General features: G+C 47.8%; 1 protein-coding gene across 1 annotated transcript in view; it reads right to left on the bottom strand.

Annotated features, from left to right (window-relative positions):
• The window catches only part of LOC144247010 (uncharacterized), an 80,324-nt gene that overhangs the window by 36,739 nt on the left and 24,636 nt on the right, over positions 1-18,949 (bottom strand). Inside the window, exons 5-6 of the mRNA XM_077786209.1 lie at positions 13,730-13,801; positions 13,299-13,370 (exon numbers count right to left, since the gene is read on the bottom strand). Coding sequence (XP_077642335.1) covers positions 13,299-13,370; positions 13,730-13,801 — 144 coding nt within the window. The remainder of the gene's footprint in view (positions 1-13,298; positions 13,371-13,729; positions 13,802-18,949) is intronic.

The following is an 18,949-nucleotide window of genomic DNA, read 5'->3' as shown; positions in this document are numbered from 1 at the left end:
GAACCTGGCCCAGGAAAGCTCCCTCTGCTTGGAAGGGGAAGCAATCAATGCTGCCTTTCCAGCATTAATAATTTTCTGTTCTAAAACAACACCATTTGATACAGAGGTAATTTGGATTATAAACAAGGATTATAAGCAAGCACTGGAAATTAAGCAGAGCCATGTACACTCATTAATGGAAAAACAGACCTTTCAGACTAAGGTCCAGCTTCTTTCCCAACTTTTCCTTATAACAATTTGAATATTTTCCTTTGTTTTTTTGGTTTGGCTGGATTAGAAATCTGAGGAAAAATATTTTGCAACTAAGGAAACTACCTCTTCAACATGAAACCAAAGTGAAGTAGTTAAGCTAAGTGCACCCTAACGAGGAGAAAATACTTGTTTGATGCAAGATATTGCTGCTTGCAGAAGCAGGGCCTTCACTGGTAAGGCTGGAGAACTGCAATTTAAGCATAAATGATTTTGAATACTTCAAAACAAGTGCCAAGCCTTAGGGATTGAAAGCTCCTCCATTTATACACAGTACAGGTCTAAACTCCAAGGATCTTAGATCCTTAATGACGGGGTTTGGATGTGAAATCAAAGCTTTGATTGTTCATATCCTGCACAGTATTTACCTGAAAAGCTTTATACTTATTTAAGTTTCAAGTTTCTTATTTTTAAATGCATTTGAAGCATCCTTTGGAAACTGTAAATCATGATGAACAAAAACTCCCAACCCAAAGAGAGAAAAGCAGGCAGGGAACAGGGGGAGAGGGAGGAAAGCAGCAAAGGTAAAGATAAAAAGGACAGCACAGGAATAAACCTGGTGTATAATTCTGCTGTAGACACATTAATCACAGCTTTTCTGAGAGATCCCAACCCCTGGCTGCACTGAAAGGTCTTTTGTTCAAAGTCAGTGCATTTACCCAGGAATACCCTGCCACTGGTGGGAATATTTCACAGCTGGAAGGCTTCTGAAAAACCTGTCACATCTCAGCCAGGGCTCCAGAAGCACAGAGAGAGATTTTCTGACAAAATTAAGAGACAACATCCTTATTCTTGGTTTTCTTATTCTTTTTTTCCCTGCTAAAGGAATTGTCCCTGGGGAATGTGGACAGCACTGGAAATTAAGCAGAGCCATGTACACTCATTAATGGAAACACCAACCTTTCAGACTAAGGACCAGCTTCTCTCACAACTTTTGCTTATAACAGTTTGAATATTTGGCTTTTTTTTTTTTTTTTTTTTTTTTTGTTTGGTTGAGTTAGAAATCTGAAGAAAAATATTTTGCAGGTAAGAAAACAAAACTATCTCTTCAACAAGTGAAGTATTTAATTTTACTTCTGATTTATTAATGTCAGATAATGATGGGGGGGCTCATGGGTGACAACAGAGTGGTGCCCCACAAACTCCAGGAAATGCCTGGTTGGAAATGCCACCATTGCCTGCTTGCTGGCACAGAAATGGGTAGCAAAACCTCCTCTTCTGCAATTTGCACAAGCATTGCCTTTGCTCTGACTGCTCTTATTTCTGCCTTGTGTAATTTTGTGCCTAGCAGTGCCCCTTAGATTTCCCAGCTCCAGAAGAGTGAAAATGCTGTACTTGGAGCTTGGCTTAAACCTGTCAAAGCTGTGCTTTAAACTTGGCTGAGCTCAGCCTGTGCAGCCCCAGATGCTTTGATGCTGTGTGAGCTCATGCCAAGGACGTGTCATGGTGTCAAGCACAGGGAGCAAAAGCAGAGCAGATGTGCAGGGAGTACCAGATTTTTCAGTGGTGTGATTAATGGGACACCATGAACCTCCCTGAAATGTTCTGCTGTGAGCAGAGGCTCTGCACAAAACAAAGCACAGGGCCTGATTTTGATTCCTCAGATTAATGAAAGGTTTGGGGTCTTTCCACTGAAATCTGACTCCCAACATTCTGCTCCAGGAAGGGGTGATGGGTGCTGTGATGGCAATTAGCACTGCAGGCTCAGGCAGCCTTCAGGGAATATTCTTCTCCTCAAACAAGGAGGGACTGCAACCCACAGTCAGTCACAGCCTCTACACCTTATTTTTCAAGTGCTTTAGGAACGATGCTGTGAAGTTGTTCCACAGAAATAACTTCCTAATGCTCAAAGATTACATTTGGCATTTATTGGCCAACCATTTCTTTTCTTATAAAGTGCATTCCTCTGTGGAATAGTGCACAGAACACAGGCAAATCCTTGACTACAGATACCTAAAATAATGGTTGAGCTTCAGCCCATGCTTTACTTTTCAGTCTCTGACATTGAGCTTTAACTTTGTGATCCCTTAAGACCATGCATACCTATTCATTTTTATCAGATTTTGCCAAATTTTCAGATGGGTACCATGAAAAGCTATAAAAATGTACAAAAATTCTTTTTTCAGACACCAAGAATGGTCTCTGAGCTAAAGCCACTCTCCTGATGCAATTTACACCTTTCAGGTTGCTTGACTTGAGCACACAGATTAGATTTTCACAATCTGGAATTGTGAAAATATCATAGAATTAGAGAGTGCTTTGGGTTGGAAGAGACTGTCAAGTCAATCTTTAGATCTTTAGGTGACCTTAAAGATCTCCTGCCATAGGGGAGGTGGAATTAGGTATACCTGGATATCTTTTTTCTGTAATAAAGGACTGAAACAAATTCAGAGACCAGCTCCTTCTCCCCACCACAACCTCAGTCTTTGAATTTCCAGCCTGGGATTATCTCAGGACACGAATATGTAAGACCAGATCAATTTAACCCAAGTTTTATGTATCGTGCAGGACATCCTTTTCTAGCTTTTTTCGTTTTTCTGGGGTTTTTTTTCACTTTCCTTAGGATGTGATTGCAGTTTTCCTTAGGTTTTTTAATGGGCTGCAGTTCTGAGTATCTGAGGTTCAGATTCCCAGCCAAGTCCAGGGAAACATGCTGAGTACCACAAAGAGGATAACCCCAGGCAGGCATGAGAGAGGCAAATATCAGTCTGGATTTTAATCATGCTGCTAAGCAGGCAGATGACACACTGACAAAGTTGAAAGGATGCCAGGAGGATGAAGGGAAGGGGACAGCACAGCAAACATGGGCAGTGATTCAGCAGGAGTCCCAAACAGAACAAATCTTTGCAGGGCTGCTGAGTAACTGCCTTGTGTCACTGGAGTGCAGGAGTTGTCTGCACTGTATTTCCTCACATCTGTGACATTTATTCGCTCAGGCCCAGCCTCCTGGGAGGTTTAAATGCTGCTTGGCAGGCTACCCCTGGGTGCCTCTGCTCCTGCAGTGTGCTGAGGAACACGAGGGTATTTACAAGGGGGGCTGAGGGCTGGTTAGGATCCAGGACCACATCTGGTGCTGGTTCTTGTGTAACCCCAAAGCAGCGACTCTGGACTGGGAGCTCTGCTTTCTGAGAGCCTCTCAGGGGGACTCCAGTGCTTGGCTCTGAAAGGGGAAGGGGAGGGAGTTTTTTCTTTAAAGTGATGATTGCGTGTGAAATGCGTCTTTTTCTTTTGGAGGCAAATAAGGCAAGATGGGTAATCTGTTGATCACCCAGAAAGTTGGTGCTGTGAGAAGTCGAGAGCTGGGGGGGGCTGTACAAAGTCAGGGCAGGCAGATGAAGGAGGGATATGCACAGCTGTCACCAAGCTGCTGCCTGAACTTCCAGGCACCAATTCAGGGAAGAAAAGCTGCAGAAACACTGACTGCTCATCCCCTTGGCAAAAAGGAATCCCTCTGGTGTAGGAGGGGCTAGCACAATCCAAATCATGCACGGAAGGGCGGGGGAGGCAGCTGTGGAAGGCAGCTGGGCATGGGGTGACAGAAGCAGCCCTGCCCTGGGCTGTGGTTCTGTCCCTGTGCTGCAGCAGGGCTGGCAGGGCACTTCCACCCCTCCATCCCCAGGAAGGGATCAGCTGGGGGACAGCTCCAGCAGGGCCAGCAAACGGAGCCAGGAGGGGACAGGCGGGGTGTCCCTGTGTGTGGCACTGCCACTGAGCCACCACCGAGTCACTCCCACGCAGCAAACACGGCCAGGCAGATAAAAGGAGGATTTAGGGAGAAGCCAGGGAAAGCCTCCCCAGAACAAACACTGTCAACAAGAACCCAGCACGGAAAAAGGCAGGCAAGTGGCTCCAGTGCCAGTGTTGCAGCACACTGGGGGTAAATATTGCAGTTCCTTTGGGATAAATGAACTTGCAATTACGTGACTGGATTGGAAGTCAAGGTTTTGCTATTAATATTATTAGGGAAAGCTGTGAAAGACTCTTGCATTCGAAATAAAAGTGGTCCTGCCACAGAAAGAGATGCTATACATTTTCTACGCCGCCAAATTAATCTATTTAAATTGCTCTGCACAGTTCTCTTCACCATAAATAACAATACCTTCCATTATTCCCTCCTGTGAAATCAAAATGCTGCTTTAAAGTGTTCCCAGTGAGAGTAATCTGGTTTGCTTACTTAGCTTACGATTCTCCTCTGACTAGAGACCCAGAAGTAGTCTAAGCTTTGTGTGATGGGAATATATTCACCTGCTACAGCTAACTTCTTCCGAAACTTGAAGCTCTGTGCTTTTTGGCAGACTTCTCTGTAATACAAAACTTCTTACCTCCTTTAGTAGAAAACAGTATCAGCTCCAGGCAAAGTCAGAAAATAAAATGAGATGACATCACTTCCTCCAGAAGAATCTGAGCATTTTCACAGACGAGGCTCTGCAAATTCAACCTTTCCTTTCACTCTCTGAGCTCAGATCCCTGAGTGCCATCAGTCCCTGCTCCCTCCTCCTGTCAAGGATTTCTTTCTCACCTGCACATCTGCCCAGCACATGCACACCCACAGCCTCCTCTCAAATTTTGTGCCACCTGGAACAAATTGCCAAGATGCTCCTCACCTCACAACAGCAAGGAGTTGGTATTGATGACAACAGTCAAGCAAAAGTTGTCCCAATTTTCTTTACTCTCTAATTTTTTAAGTAGAAGAACAGTTCTAGGCTGCCTAAATATAAACCACTATCATTCTGACTGGAAATAACCACTATAGACACTTTCTGTTGTGTATTACTGTTTCCTTCCTAGGGCTTTTTTTCCCTATGCTTAATGGAGTGATCCTGTATGGAATATTTCCATATTTTCCTCCTGTTCTTGGATTATTGATTTAGACTTGTTTGGTCCATCTTGTTATATTTTACAGAGTGAATGATAACCTGAGAAATTATTGAAAAGATCAGGACGCTGCCTCCTGAAAGAGAAGAAAAACTGAACTGCTTCCAGGATAAAATAACCTAAAGCACAACTTTTTTAGACAAATTGACACCGATGAAATAAAGAAATGGGGAAAATTATGCGAGAGGCTTCAGTCATCACATTTACAGGAAAATATGAGAGGCTGAAACAAACTTCTCTGCATTCCATGCCAAAAGGATTCCTAGTCATTAACACATAGAAATGCTGATGGATAATTAAGTATTTTGGGAGACAGACCATGCATATGGGAAGCATTTTTGGTATTTTATGACCTCCTTCACTGACCTATGTAATTACTGTGCTGCTGATTAATGCAGCAACATAAACCTTCTGTCAACATCTCTATTATGAAGTTTATTTCGATTCTAAATGACCTCACTTTTTATTTCTTACACTGGGATCAAAAATATGGTTGTTAAATTGTTCTATTCCCTCCAAGGCTTTTAAAGAGAAAAAGAATATGGACACTTGATTAAGTAATCCATTTCTAAGCCACCTTCAATGTACTATAGAAAACAGAACCAACTCACATTTGGCAAGAACAATTCTTGTCAAACCAATCCAATTTCCTTTTCTGACACAGCAATTGGCTCAATGAGTGAAAAACGCAGTAGATGTGACATTTTCACTGTAGTAATATTTCAATGCAAGGTGTTTTTATAAACAATACTTAGAAATCATGGGATTCTATTAGAATACATGGATGGTGTCACCTTGTGCTGCAGCAGAACTTAGTGGGGGGGGGGGAAAAATGGAGGTTAGGGAATAGTGGTTAATGATTTGCCCTCTGGAAATAATTCCTGGGCATTGCATAAAAATGGGACTTGCCTGACTCCTTAAACTGTCCTGTCATCAGGCACTGGCAATTACACACTTTTTATACAATACCAATGGTAAATATGCAATTTCTTGTGACGTCTTTTTCCTCTGAAATGAATTGAGCTCAAGCTTTTCAGGAAGGAATTTACTGAAATTTACCTTTAAAGTTGAGCTGACTCACTAACTTGACCGGGAGTTAAAAAATAAAAGCTGAAAGACAGTCCAGACAGAAACCTGACACATGGATCAGAGCAGGAAGATCAGAATGGGCACCTGAAGAAAAGAACTATGAACTATTTGATTAACCAGGCTGGTTTAGGAACCCAATGATGTGACAGGGCCAGTTCAAACCCTGGCACAGGAACCTGTGCACTCAGAAAAAGTTCATGTTTAAGTCATACACATTTGCAGGAATATGAATCTGGAATATGAAATCAGGAATAGGTGATTTTAATTACACACTCCAATTTAGGACAAGGTTTAATCACTTGCAGGTACTTAAACACCTTCTTGACTGAATGCAAACTGTTGTTTCCTGCATTAGGGATTATAACTTAAGGTCATGGTTGGGATTTCAGATCTAAATTATAGCAAACAGGTCTCAGATGAAGGTCTAGAAGAGAGATTTAAATGCTAAAAGAGCTTTGAACATTTAAGCCTAAAGGAAGAAAGCATTTCCTTTATAAATATGAAACTATAAACAGGAGCAGTGTGTAAAGCTCATAGACTGGACTCATTCTTGAATATGATTCTCTCTGGAAGAAACTGGACTTTAGCTGGAGGAAACCTGTGGCTCACCAAGCCAGTAAAGGTGAATTCTCAGGAGAGATACCTGCAATTGTCAATGCTTTCTGCAGGACACCCAAATCCCCCCCGTTCCCCTCCAGCACTTCCTCGCAGCATTAGCTCTTGCCAAATCCAGACCCTGCTCACAAACTCTGTGTGGCACCTGGCAAGGGAGAAAACTGCTCACCGGAGTGGTGACTGAAACCCAGCCAGACTTTAACAGTACACATAAGAGCAACTGAAACACAAGCTGACTTAAACCAACAGGATGAGCGACACTCTGGCCAAGGGACAGGCAGAGCCTGTGGGCTCCCAGCTGTCCCTCCCTCTCCACACCTCAGCCAGCCCATCTCTTCCCCTCACCAAGCACTTCCAGCAGCTCACCCGAGCCACAGCCATGGATGTCAGCTCCTGCACATCAGGAGAAAGGGATTGTCTCTGAGCAGGAGGCCTTTGGGCTGCCTGAGCAGCAGGGTGGGCAAGCAGAGGGAGTGGGACAAGCTGGGACAGCCAGGGCTGTGTGGGGCAGAGCTGCTGCTGAACCCTTTCCCCACCCTAACACACAGCTCTGCACTGCTCATTCACCATTTTCTGCCACTTGGGACACCTCTGTGCCACGCTGGGAACACGTGGAGCGATGGGATTCCATGTGTTATGGAATATGAGCACAGGCATGCAAGACACAATTATCATCATGCATCTCTAAGTTAAATTGTTTACACCAAGAGCTGTTTCACTGGATGGGGAGGTGCAGCTGCTTTGTGCCAACAGAGAATCTCAAAGGCTGGAAGCTGGCCTGGGCCTCTGCTCAATGTGCTACAGGGCTAAAAAAGGGGTATACTTCCTAAATGGTCAGTCCAGCACCACTCCTGAGCTTGACAATCACTTTAAACGAGCATGCCATTTAAAACTAAGTATTATAAATGAAGGCTATCGTTCAAGGAACATATCATTTATATTTCTAAACTCACACTCTTTGTTTTGATGTAACCCACAAAGTTCCTGCTCTGCAAGGCCAGTGGACATGGTTTATTGCCTTTAAACCTGTTCCAAGGTGATCTTTTTTATCCTTCACTGTACTTTGGAAAAGCAATTCCACGGGACAAGAACTCATCTTAAATCTTTGGTGCTCATGCCAAGGAGAACGTGACAGCCCTGACAAGCTGTGTGACTCCTTGTAGCACCAGGAGTTGTGTCATTCATCCCTGACAGCCATCTTAAACATCACGTGTCCTCGCAATGGCTTTTAAATCCTACAGATGTTTAAAGAAATACTTATATTTTCTTTGATCTTCTCCAACCATGCAAGTATTAACATACACAATGCTGACAGAAAGACACTGGATAAAATGGTTATTTTTAGAATTTCCTCACTTCATTAAACAATACAGTAGCTATGATGCCACAAATAACACACTATGAATAATGCCAGTGGCACACAGGGACCCTCCTTCATAGCAGGGCCCGGAGCTGGGATAGTAACGCCAGTGCTGCACTCTGAGAAGAAAGTCCACAGTCTGAGTTGTTGATGTCATTAAACTAATTTGCAGCTCATTGTGATGATGATGATATCACTGTGATGATGATAGTATCATAGAACATTTCTTTTTTTTTCCTCCCCCAAATACAATGGTGCCATTCAGCTTCTGGAGAAAAGAACTCTCAAAGGTGCAGTTTGGCAGTCATGGAGGCAGAGGTAGGGGAGAGACAGATATGCCCTGGAGGGATGCTCTGGTGGGCTCCAGCATTTAAACAAGCTACATTGATACAAAGACTGGGCCATTTTCAATACTAAATGGCTGCATTAAATGGTTTTCCAGGCCTTATGCTGGCCAGAAAGCTTTTAAAGCCCATGGGAGTTTAGCCTCCATGAGAAAGGCAGCATCAGTTCCTGTGCCAGGTGAGACATAGTGTTCAAAAGCTCAGCTTGTGTTTAGAGAAGCCACCAGCCTAATGTAAGCAAGGCCAGAAAGCTTCTCCAGTCCTGCTGAGCGGGTGTGGCAGAGCTGTTGTGTTTTACAGCAGCTCCATGGCAGCGCAGCAGCTGCAGCAGGGGGCTCAGGACAGCCCTGGGGGGAGCAGGGCGGATGGAAGCTGAGCAAAGCCCCTGCTCTATGACTGCGGCACTTGGTGCAGAAGCCAACAAAGATGGTGACTTGAAGAGATTCCTGCTGTGCTCAAAGTTTGCCTCTGAAGACTGAGAGGTGATCTTCTCAGGAATCCCAAAAAACATCAGGGAAAAGGTTTTAGGTTAGTTGTTGTGATTAGGCACAAGTTTCTGGTAGGAAAAGATACTCTGAACAGGGCTTTGAGTCACAGGGTGGCTTAGTTCTTCATAGAGGATAGATTACCAATTGAATACAATTTTAATTTTTATTCTAAAAGTGTAAAAATATTCTAAGTTTTTCTGAATTCTAAAACTACTTTGAAAAATATAGAACTGTTGAGGGAAAAGGGACAAAATATTTGAAGAATTTTCTATGACAAATAATCCTAAATCTTGCAAAATGAAAAATAAACACAGTAGCTGCTGGTCTCAGGAGCCCGATGCCCAGCTGCTGCCTGCCCAGCACTGGCTGTGCCCACACAAGCAGCTCTGCCCGTGCTGGTGGTAGCACCCAGGGACCAGAGCTGAAGCCCAAAGATGCTGCTGGAGTCAGATCATCCACTGGCAGGAGGGCTACACCTCCTGTCCTGGCTGGACACCAGGGTCAACGCCTTTGGGGGCAGAGGTTTCTGTTATGGGTGGTGACAGCATGACCCCATCAGTAAGTGGGTATGGCAGCTGTGGAAGGAATGGTGCAAATTGGCTTGGGGATGGATGATAACAGGAGCAGTTCACCATGACTGAAGTCTTTGTCCGGTCTCGTGAAGCTGCAGAGGCGCTGCTGTGGAGAGAGCAGTGGCTGAGGCCCCAGCTGCCAGTGGCACACAGGGACCCTCCTGCACAGCAGGGCCCAGAGCTGTCAAGGCTCCCCAGCACGGCTGGAGCGGCTGGCACACCTTGGCCCAGCTGCACAGCTGCCCCTCGAGGCCCCGGCGAGCAGGGGACGGCTCTGGGCAGCTCCCTGGCCAGGAGCGGGCCCCCGAGCGCCTCTGCCTTTCAGGGGCAATCTCGTCCCCGCTCTTTCTCCTGCCCACCTTGCTGTGCCTCTGCCCTGTGCCCCTGGGGCTGCTCCTGGCCAGGCAGCCTCAGGGGGAGCCAGCACTGGCTGCAGCCCCAGCGGCCCCCCAGGACAAGGCCCAGCAATGGAGAGGCCAAGGAAAGCACTGGGCAGCAGCAGAACCCTCAGCAGAGTGCTTTGGGCAGCCATGGACTGCTCACAGCTCCACTGCAGCCTCACTTGAAATCCTTCCTATCTACATTAGACTTTTAAAAAAAGTTGTTTGAGGGAAAGATGATGAAAACACTCACGATATTCTCATGCAGTAATACAAGACTCCAACACAGGTGAACATGAAGGAAAGCTCCAAAAAAAGCAGACCTGTCATTAACTGTACAAAACAACGTGTTTCCCAATGGCAACCACTTCTGAGGCTGTTCTGGGCATCAGGAACAGGTGTTGTGGGGCCGGCTGCATCTGTGGGAGCAATGGGGAGCGTGAGCCCGCGCTGTGCTGCACTGCTGAGCTGGCAGCACGGTGCATACGGCCAGGACGTTCTCTGTTTGCCCAGAGCTGGGGCCTGCAGGCACCTTGCCGCCCCTTGGCACAGGCTGTGCCCCCCAACAAAGCCCAGCAGGCCGGCAGGAGAGCCCGGGGCCAGCGCAGCTGCTTGGGCCGTCGCTGCTTGGAGGGACAGGGGCCAAACCCATCCCTGAGCAGCCCCTGCCAGCCCTGGCCCTCCCTGCTCTGTGACAGCTCCCCCAGCCCCAGGGGACAGAGCCAGGCCCTGTCAGGACCCAGTGCAGCCCCTGCCCAGCCGGGAGCCAGGGCTGGCTCTGGCCCTGGGCTGGCAGCAGGGCTCCCGCTCGGGGCTGCTCCTGTGCCTGGGGCCTCTGGGCACTCAGGGCGGCTTCGGGAGCAGCTGCAGCGGGAGGGACGTTGGTGCAGAGTCCCGATTCCCCGGGGCTGCCAACGAGCTCCAGAGCCCTGGAAGCCGAGGCGCCTCCAGCTTTGGCTGCTGCCGGGCCGTGCAAGGGCAGGGCCTGGGGGAAGAGCTGCTGCCACACAGCCCCGCCGAGGGCTGAGCCCTGCTGAACCCGGCACAGCAATCACCTCCTGTGCCTGGGCCCGTGCCTGGCATCGCCTTCCTTCCTGCAGCAGAGGTTGGCTCTGAGCTACTGCTTCCTCTGGCATGTGCCTCCTTCTGCAGAGATGTTTGGTCCATTACTTGAGAAAGAAAGAGGACAGCTGGATCAGATGGAATCATCCACCATTCAGGGTGGTGGAATCTTCAGGGGGCAATGCTTTTTAAAGTCATGGTTAAGGATCAGAAAAACATCTGGGTTTTGGGACTGGGCCAGGGCCCTCCCTCCTCCAAAGAGCTGCCAGGCCTGAGCAGAAGTCAAGAGGGGATGGTCCAGGGTGAGGGCACACACGTGCATGGTTCTGTCCTGGCACCTGCAGCGATGCCCCCCTGGCCGAGCTTTGGGCTCTGAGCTGGCAGCTCTCGCAGGGGGAAAGGCCTTGACCTACCCTCAGCATCTCCCAGAGGCTCAATCCTGAACGTGGGTTGGGAAGCCAGATCACTTTTGCTAGCAGGGGTATCTGCAAAGAAAGGCAGGACTGACCACCTCCTGTGACATTGTAGGAGATCCTCAGGCTGCACCCAAGGCTCAGCCCTGGGGCACAGCCCTGGGCCCAGCCCCTTCCCTCTCTGCTCTTCTCTGTGGCTGCACAGAGCACACGGAAGGACACACTGGCATTGCACACCGGAAGAAAACTGACAGCTAAATGCTCCTTCCTCCCACTGACAGTGATCCTGTGGGATCACTCAGAGTTTGTGAAGGGAGCAGGGCAGGGTTTCCCAATCTCAACAACCTTCAGACTCTTAAGGGAATGGCACATGATTGAGTTCTTCCAACATGGACATTGATTGTTCTTTTAGGAAAAGGGACATTGAGAACTTGCCTCCAAAATTCTCCAAGGATTTCAAACTGTCTTGTGCTAGGCCTCCCAGATAAGCCATGTCGTGATCCCAATCTAGACAGAAGCACAGATCAGAAGCATTTCCATGGTGTTCTGAGGTCTCCTTCTGCCTTTGGGAACTGGGCACTGCAAGGGGGTCAGGTAAGGCAGTGGGAGCCAGATGTGAACGGCCATGGCCAAAGCTGCACAGGGGCCTGGAGAGCCCTGGACTGGCTCCTGGTCACTCTCCACCCTCTTTGCAGGTCCTGTGCAACATCCCTGGAGGGGTTCCTGGATCTGCCCAGGGCCCATGGTGGTTCTCTGACTCGCACAGAGGAAACCCTCACTAATTTCCTGAGGAAATGTGCAGCAGGCAGTGCCACAACTATTCCTTCTTGCCTATCTCTGCTCAGTCAGCTCAGACAGGCCAAAGAACAGTCAGAACCTCTCACACAGGTCAGGCCCTTGGAGACGAGCTTCTGCCACACAGCCTCACAAAGGGCTGAGGCCAGCAAAGCAATTACCTCCTGTGCCTGTGCCCATGCCTGGAATTCTCTCCCTTCCTTCAGGAAATGCTGCCCTCCATAGAGCATCTCTGTCCATCCCTTGAGAAAGGAAGAGGCACAACTGGATCAGATGGAACCATTACACATCAGGGAGGTGGAAACATCAGGAGGCAATACTTGTCAAAGACATGGATAAGGATCAGGATAAGGCCCAGGCTCTTGGGGCTGTGACAAGCCTGTCTCTTTTCCAAACCGCCACCCCTCCTAATCTTCCTGGGGACTGGGAAATTGCAGGGGACATCAGGATGTGCATGGCGCCTGGTGCAGCTGGGGCTCCCTGTCAGCTGGTGCCAAATGCCTTGCTGCAGAGGCTGGGGAGAAGCTGCAGCCAGGCCATGATGGGAAACAGCCCTGCAGGCCGTGAGGGCAGCAGCGGGGCAGCGAGGCTGCCATGGATCCCTTCCCGCTGTGCCGGGCACGGCCTGTCCAGATGTGCAGGGAAAGGCCCCGGCTGCTGAGTCCCAGGGGAAGGCTGAGGGAAATGCACCCACCTTGTCCAGCCTGTTCCATTTCCTTCAGCATTTGGCTCATGTGTTTGGATGGCTCATGGGGTTTCTTGTGTTCTGTAGCTTTGTTCTTTCTCATCGGGGGCCCTTAGAGCAACATAGTTCCACTTCTCAGAAATGAATCCACAAAACCAGGGCTCAGCCTGTGGGGTCAGCAGGAACACACGACTCACCCCTGCGATGGGAGCTGGGCTTGTTTGCAGCTACCAGCAAAGGAGCCTGAAAAGTCCTCCCTGCAGCCACACCTGTAACTCAAGAGCCACAGAAGCATCTGTCATCTCTGCCCCCCTAGCTGAGCTTTGTACTCTGAGCTGGCAGCTCTCCCAGAGGGACAGGACTTGACCTACTCTCAGCATCTCTCAGAGGCTTATTCATGGACATGGTTTTAGAAACTGGATCGCCGTCATCAACAAGTTGAGCTGCAAAGAAAGGCAGGACAGAACAGCTCCTGTGACACTGTAGGAGATCCTCAGGCTGCATCCAAGGCTCAGCCCTGTGGGACTGCCCTGGGCCTGGCCCTTTCCCTCTCTGCTCTTCTCCAGGGCTGCACAGAGCACATGGAAAGACACTCTGGCATTGCACATGGGTGAAAGATGGACAGCTAAATGCTCCTTCCTCCCACTGACAGTGATCCTATGGGATCATCCAGGGCTCTAGAAGGGAGCTGGACATGGTTTCCAGATTCTTTTTACCATGAAATTATGTTAAAGGAAATAGCTGCTGAGTGAGCTCTTGCCACATTGATTATTCTCTCAGGAAAGGCACAGGGAGAACTTGCCTCTAGCATTCTCCAACATTTTCAAGCCGTCATCCAGAAGGGCATCCAGATAATGCAGTTTACGATCCCAGTCTAGAAGGGAGCACAGATCAGACCCATTTCCATGGTGTGCTGGGATCCCTTTCTGCCTCAGGGAACTGGGCAATGCAAGGGGCTCAGGCAAGTCTGTGGGAGTCAAGTGGCAATGGACAAGGTCAAAGCTGCAGAGGGGCCTGAGGAGCTCTGGGCTGGCTCCTGGTCACTCTCCACACTCTTTCCCTGCCCTGTGTGACATCCTGGGAGAGGAAAAGGGGGCTTCCCAGGGCCCATGGGGGCTCTCTCCCTCCCACAGAGGAAAGCCTCCCTAAAGCCCACGGGAAATCCATCCCCAGCGCTTCCTGGCAAGCAAGGAGCGCTGTCCCAACAAAGCTCCTGCTGGCTCACCTGCTCCCCGTGCTTGCAGCGGAGCAGCCCTGGCATCCCTGGCAGGCAGGGCCACGGCCAGGAGCAGCAGGAGGAGGAGGCGCAGAGCAAGGGCCATGGTGCCTTGCCCTGTGCCAGTCCCACCGCTCTCGCTGCCACCACTGTCCTGACACCACTGTCCCAATCTCAGCACCACTGCTGCCACCGCCGCTGCTGCTGCAGCAGGTGTGATCAAGGACTGCCTGCCTGGGCCCTGTGGTGCTCTGGAACCACAGGGCTCTGGGACCTCTGTGACCTCAGAGCCTGCTGTGACCTTAGCCTGCTGTGACCCTGGAGCCTGCTGTGACCTCATGGCCTTAGGTGTAACCCCAGAGTGTACCCCCTTCTGTACAAATGGACTGCCCTGACTGTAAATGATTTTGCTTCATCCAAGGGCCATTTCTCTGAAAAACCTTTGTTTTGTCTGCTGACATTGCTGCTCAGGTTGAGTGCCGGGAGCTGCTCAGAATTCCTAGAATTCATACAGAATTCACAGAATGACCGGTTGGATGAGACCTTCAAGATCATTGAGTCCAACCCATGTCCCAATATCTGAACTAAAGGATGGCACCAAGTGCCACATCCAGTCTTTTTTTAAACACATCCAGGGACAGTGTCTCCATCACCTCCCTGGGCAAGCCATGCCAGTACATTATCACTCTTTCTGTGCAAAACCTTTTCCTAACATCCAACCAATATTTCCCTTGGTGCTGCTTGAGTCTCTGTCCTCTGGTTCTGTCAATGCTGCCTGGAGAAAGAGACCAACCCCACCTGACCACAGCCACCTTTCAGGAAGTTGTAGAGTGATAAGCTCACCCCTGAGTCTCCTTTTCTCCAGGCTAAACACCCCCAGGTCCCTCAGTCGTTCCTCACAGAGTTTGTGTTCCCAGCCCCTCTCCAACCTCCTTGCCTCCTCTGGATGTGCTCGAGCATCTCAACATCCTTCCCAAACGGAGGGCCCAGAACTGGACACAGCACACGAGGTGTGGCCTCCCCAGTGCTGAGTGCAGGGGGAGAATGACCTCCCTGCTCCTGCTGGCCACACCATTCCTGACAGGGGCCAGGAGCCATTGGCCTTCTTGGCCACCAGGGCACACTGCTGGCTCGTTTTCAGCCAGCTGCTGACCAATGCCCCCAGGTCCCTTTCTGCCTGGGCACTGTCCGGTCATACCGTCCCCAGCCTATAACGCTGCAGGGCGTTATTGTTGCCAAAATGCAGGAGTTGGCACTCGGACTCACTAAACTTCATCCTATTGGACTCTGCCCATCCATCCAACTGTTCCAGGTCTCCCTGCAGAGCCCTCCTACCTTCCAACAGATCGACACACACTCCCAGCTTAGCGTCATCTGCAGATTTACTAATGAAAGGCTCAATCCCCTCATCCATGTGGTCTATAAAAATATGGAACAGAGCTGGCCCAGCACAGAGTCCCGAGGGACACCACTGGTGACTGTCCCCAGCTGGATGCAGCACTGCTCACCACCACTCTCTGGGCCAGCTATGCAGCCAGTTCTGAGCCCAGCACAGAGTGCTCCTGTCCAAGCTGTGGGCTGCAGCTTTTCCAGAAGTGTGCTGTGGGAGACAGTGCCAAAGGCCTTGCTGGAATCCAAACAGACACACCCACAGCCTTTCCTGCATCCACCAGGAGAGTCACCTAGTCATAAAAGAAGATCAGGTTGGTCAGACACAACCTACCCCCAGGATCCTCCTTCCCACCCTTTTTGTGAATGGGTTCACATTGGCCAGCTTCCACTCATCTGGGACCTCACCAGTGAGCCAGGGCTGCTGGCAAATGATGGAGAGCATCTCTGCAAGCTCATCTGCCAGCTCGCTCATCACCCTGGGGTGGATTCCATCTGTTCCCATGGATTTATTGAAGCGATACGCGGAATAAATAAATAGACTCGACAACTCGATGTAGTTATGAAGTGGGTATGTATGACAGCGCCCGGCACAAGTGAGATAGCTCTCCAAAATCTTGTGCCCCGAGCTGGAGTTTGTCCCACAATTTTATTCACAAAGGTGTTCCATATGCAATGCATTACACAACTTTTCTATGCATATTCAACCCCTAGCCCCGCCTGTCTTCGCCTCTCATGCTAAATAGGTCCACGCCCTTCTGGGCATGCGTGGTTTTTTGTGGTGATCTTTAGGGGATCTCTTGTGGTCTTTTGAGGCTGATACCATAGTCTTCCTCTGCATTGAACTTTTGAACTCTTCTCCTCTGCGCATGCGCTTTTAGTCTTCTGCTATCTTATCTGGATAAGTCCATCATCCTTGACAGAGGGGCCTTCTTATCTGAGTTCTTTGCATTCCTGGTCTTCTCTGGTATTTGTCTTTTTGCAAGAAGCTTTAATTTTTTTTTTTTTTCTTCTCTCTTTCCTATGTCTTTTGCGCCATGGCAGAGGTTTCTTAAAATTCAACACATGATTCTACAAACATGATACATTCATTTTTTTGATACATTCTTTTTTGATACATTCATTTTTGATACATTCATTTTGTTAGCTCAAGTGATCTCTGGAAAATCTCTTATTTCAGTCCCCCCTTTTCTTAAAAGATAGTAAATTCTTTTACTACAGGGGTCCTGGTCTACATTTTATCCCACTATTATGACAGTTTTCTTTTAGCAGGATTCCATGAATTCTAGAGAGTGAAGTCAGAATGGCCACACGTTGTAACATATTCCAATTCCACAAGAGTGTTAAAATAGACATTATTAGACTTATAGTAACTAATATTAATAAAACAATAATGGGGTGACACAGAGTGTTCATGATCCTCATTGCAGTCGGTGACCATCCGAATAGTGCATCCCACCAGTTATGACTTCCGTCTTGTTTTATTCTTTGCAGGACTCTGTTTATTTTAGTTACGTCATGATGGACTGTAACCAGAGTTCTCTGCCCATTCTTGTGAATCTCTTCTATAATTTTGATTAGATCTTGATGTTTCATTAATTGTTTTACCAGGGTTAAATTCATTCTAATAGGTGTGGGTGGTAATTCATTGTAGGTTGTGTAGTTTGATTTTATGAACTGGTGGGATACGACTGGTGCTGAGTATATAAAGTCACACCCAGTAATCTTGATGAAGTTGCAAATGCAGAAATTGGAATTATTTTTACTAGATAAGGGGACTTTGTTTTTATGAATTTCTATAACATTACACACAGTTCTCAAACACACACAGCCATTGCCTATATATACTAGTATAGTTTATTGGTTGGTGTCTGGGTGGATTTCAAAGTGGCAAATGCCCTGATCAAGGCATATGTCTTGAGCACTAATCAGATTACTCTCACAGATTAATCCCTGTTGTTCTCGAGCAATGCAAGGCTCTAGGTTAATGGTTTGCCATTTCCCTTGGTTTTTCCAGGCCCATGCCCTGTGTTCTGAGGGGTATAGTACTGACTTTTCATGACCCAACCCTAGAGCAACAATGGGGTGAATAGTGTGAACCTTTGGCATTACGAGTAGTGAGCACAAAGGCAGTAACAGTGTTAGTGGTAGGATCATATGTAAAATTTACCATGGTCCACCAAGACCATGAGGTCTCTCTCAAAGTCTGTAGCACTGTCCCAGACAACTTTTCGTATTTCAGCTGGAAACACCCCTTCACTCCCTTTCCTTATGATTAAAGCAGCTGTTGACTGTATCCATAATTGCGCTTGTATACAGCTAAGGGCTAAAGATATGTTCTCTTGAGCTCCTTCTAATGCATCTACCAGTAAGCTATGGTCCTGATCTTCAAAGTCTCTCCATTTTGGCAGCACTCTTGAGACTTGCCACTGACTATTTCCTAGTGCTAATAGAGATGACTGTAAAGGCTGTTTTAATTTTTTCAGATCGCTAGTTGCTATAGCTAATTTATTCATTAATATTTCTGAGTCAATCCCATTCAAAACTTTTAACCCGGTCCCTAATATCCCAGTTAAATCCCTTCGCATTCTATCTCGGAGGTGTACTTGTTTTTGTAGCCACTTTGTCCATCCTTCGAAGGATGACCTTAGGAAAGGGGAGCAGGCTGGCTGAACTGTCGAGATATTAGCTTGCATTAACAGTTCAACACGTTTAAGGGACCATTCTGGGTTAAATAACAGTTTCTGTTGACCCGTATTCCTTATAACATATGGCCCGATTTCATAAACTCTGGGTTCAAGATTGAATGGTATATTTTGGGTTTGCGCTTGAGTGCTGGAGTGGGTTGTAGTAGGTTTGGCTATAGCACTTATTGTAAATTTGAAAGACAGCCCAATAGTGTCACGGGCCCAGAGGCAAACCACATCAACAGTTTGTCTTAATTTGAATTTGTACCAACAGTCTAATTCACTTGGATGATTGCAGATCTTCTGGCGCTTATTCACACTGATTTGGGTTACTTTATTGTGGGTAGTCCCATTAATCATCCGACACCCTATTTCAATTACCTCTTCTACGGTCCCTTGAAGTGACCACAACTTCTGTTTTTGCCACTCTTGTTGTGTATATATTTGGTTACTGTGCATGACAAGAGTTGTTAGATTTAAACCTTTTAAATCGGAAGACTTCCCCATGGATCCCATGTATTGAGTAAAGGCTTGGGACCAAAGCCATTTAGCGTTGTTCTGACTAGGTTTACCTTCTAATTGTTGGAATACAGCTATGATTGTAAACAACATTTCAGCAAGAGTCCCCGTCCACCATGATACATTCATTTTGTCCGAGTAAATTTTAGTTTCAGTTCACCATCACCCGGTGTTATCTTCCAAGTGTCTTCTGGAGCTTTCTTAACCCGGC

Source organism: Lonchura striata, chromosome 12, assembly GCF_046129695.1.
Source record: "Lonchura striata isolate bLonStr1 chromosome 12, bLonStr1.mat, whole genome shotgun sequence".
Taxonomy (NCBI): domain Eukaryota; kingdom Metazoa; phylum Chordata; class Aves; order Passeriformes; family Estrildidae; genus Lonchura; species Lonchura striata.
Note: the sequence above shows the minus strand (reverse complement) of the source record. Positions and strands in the feature narration are given on the sequence as shown.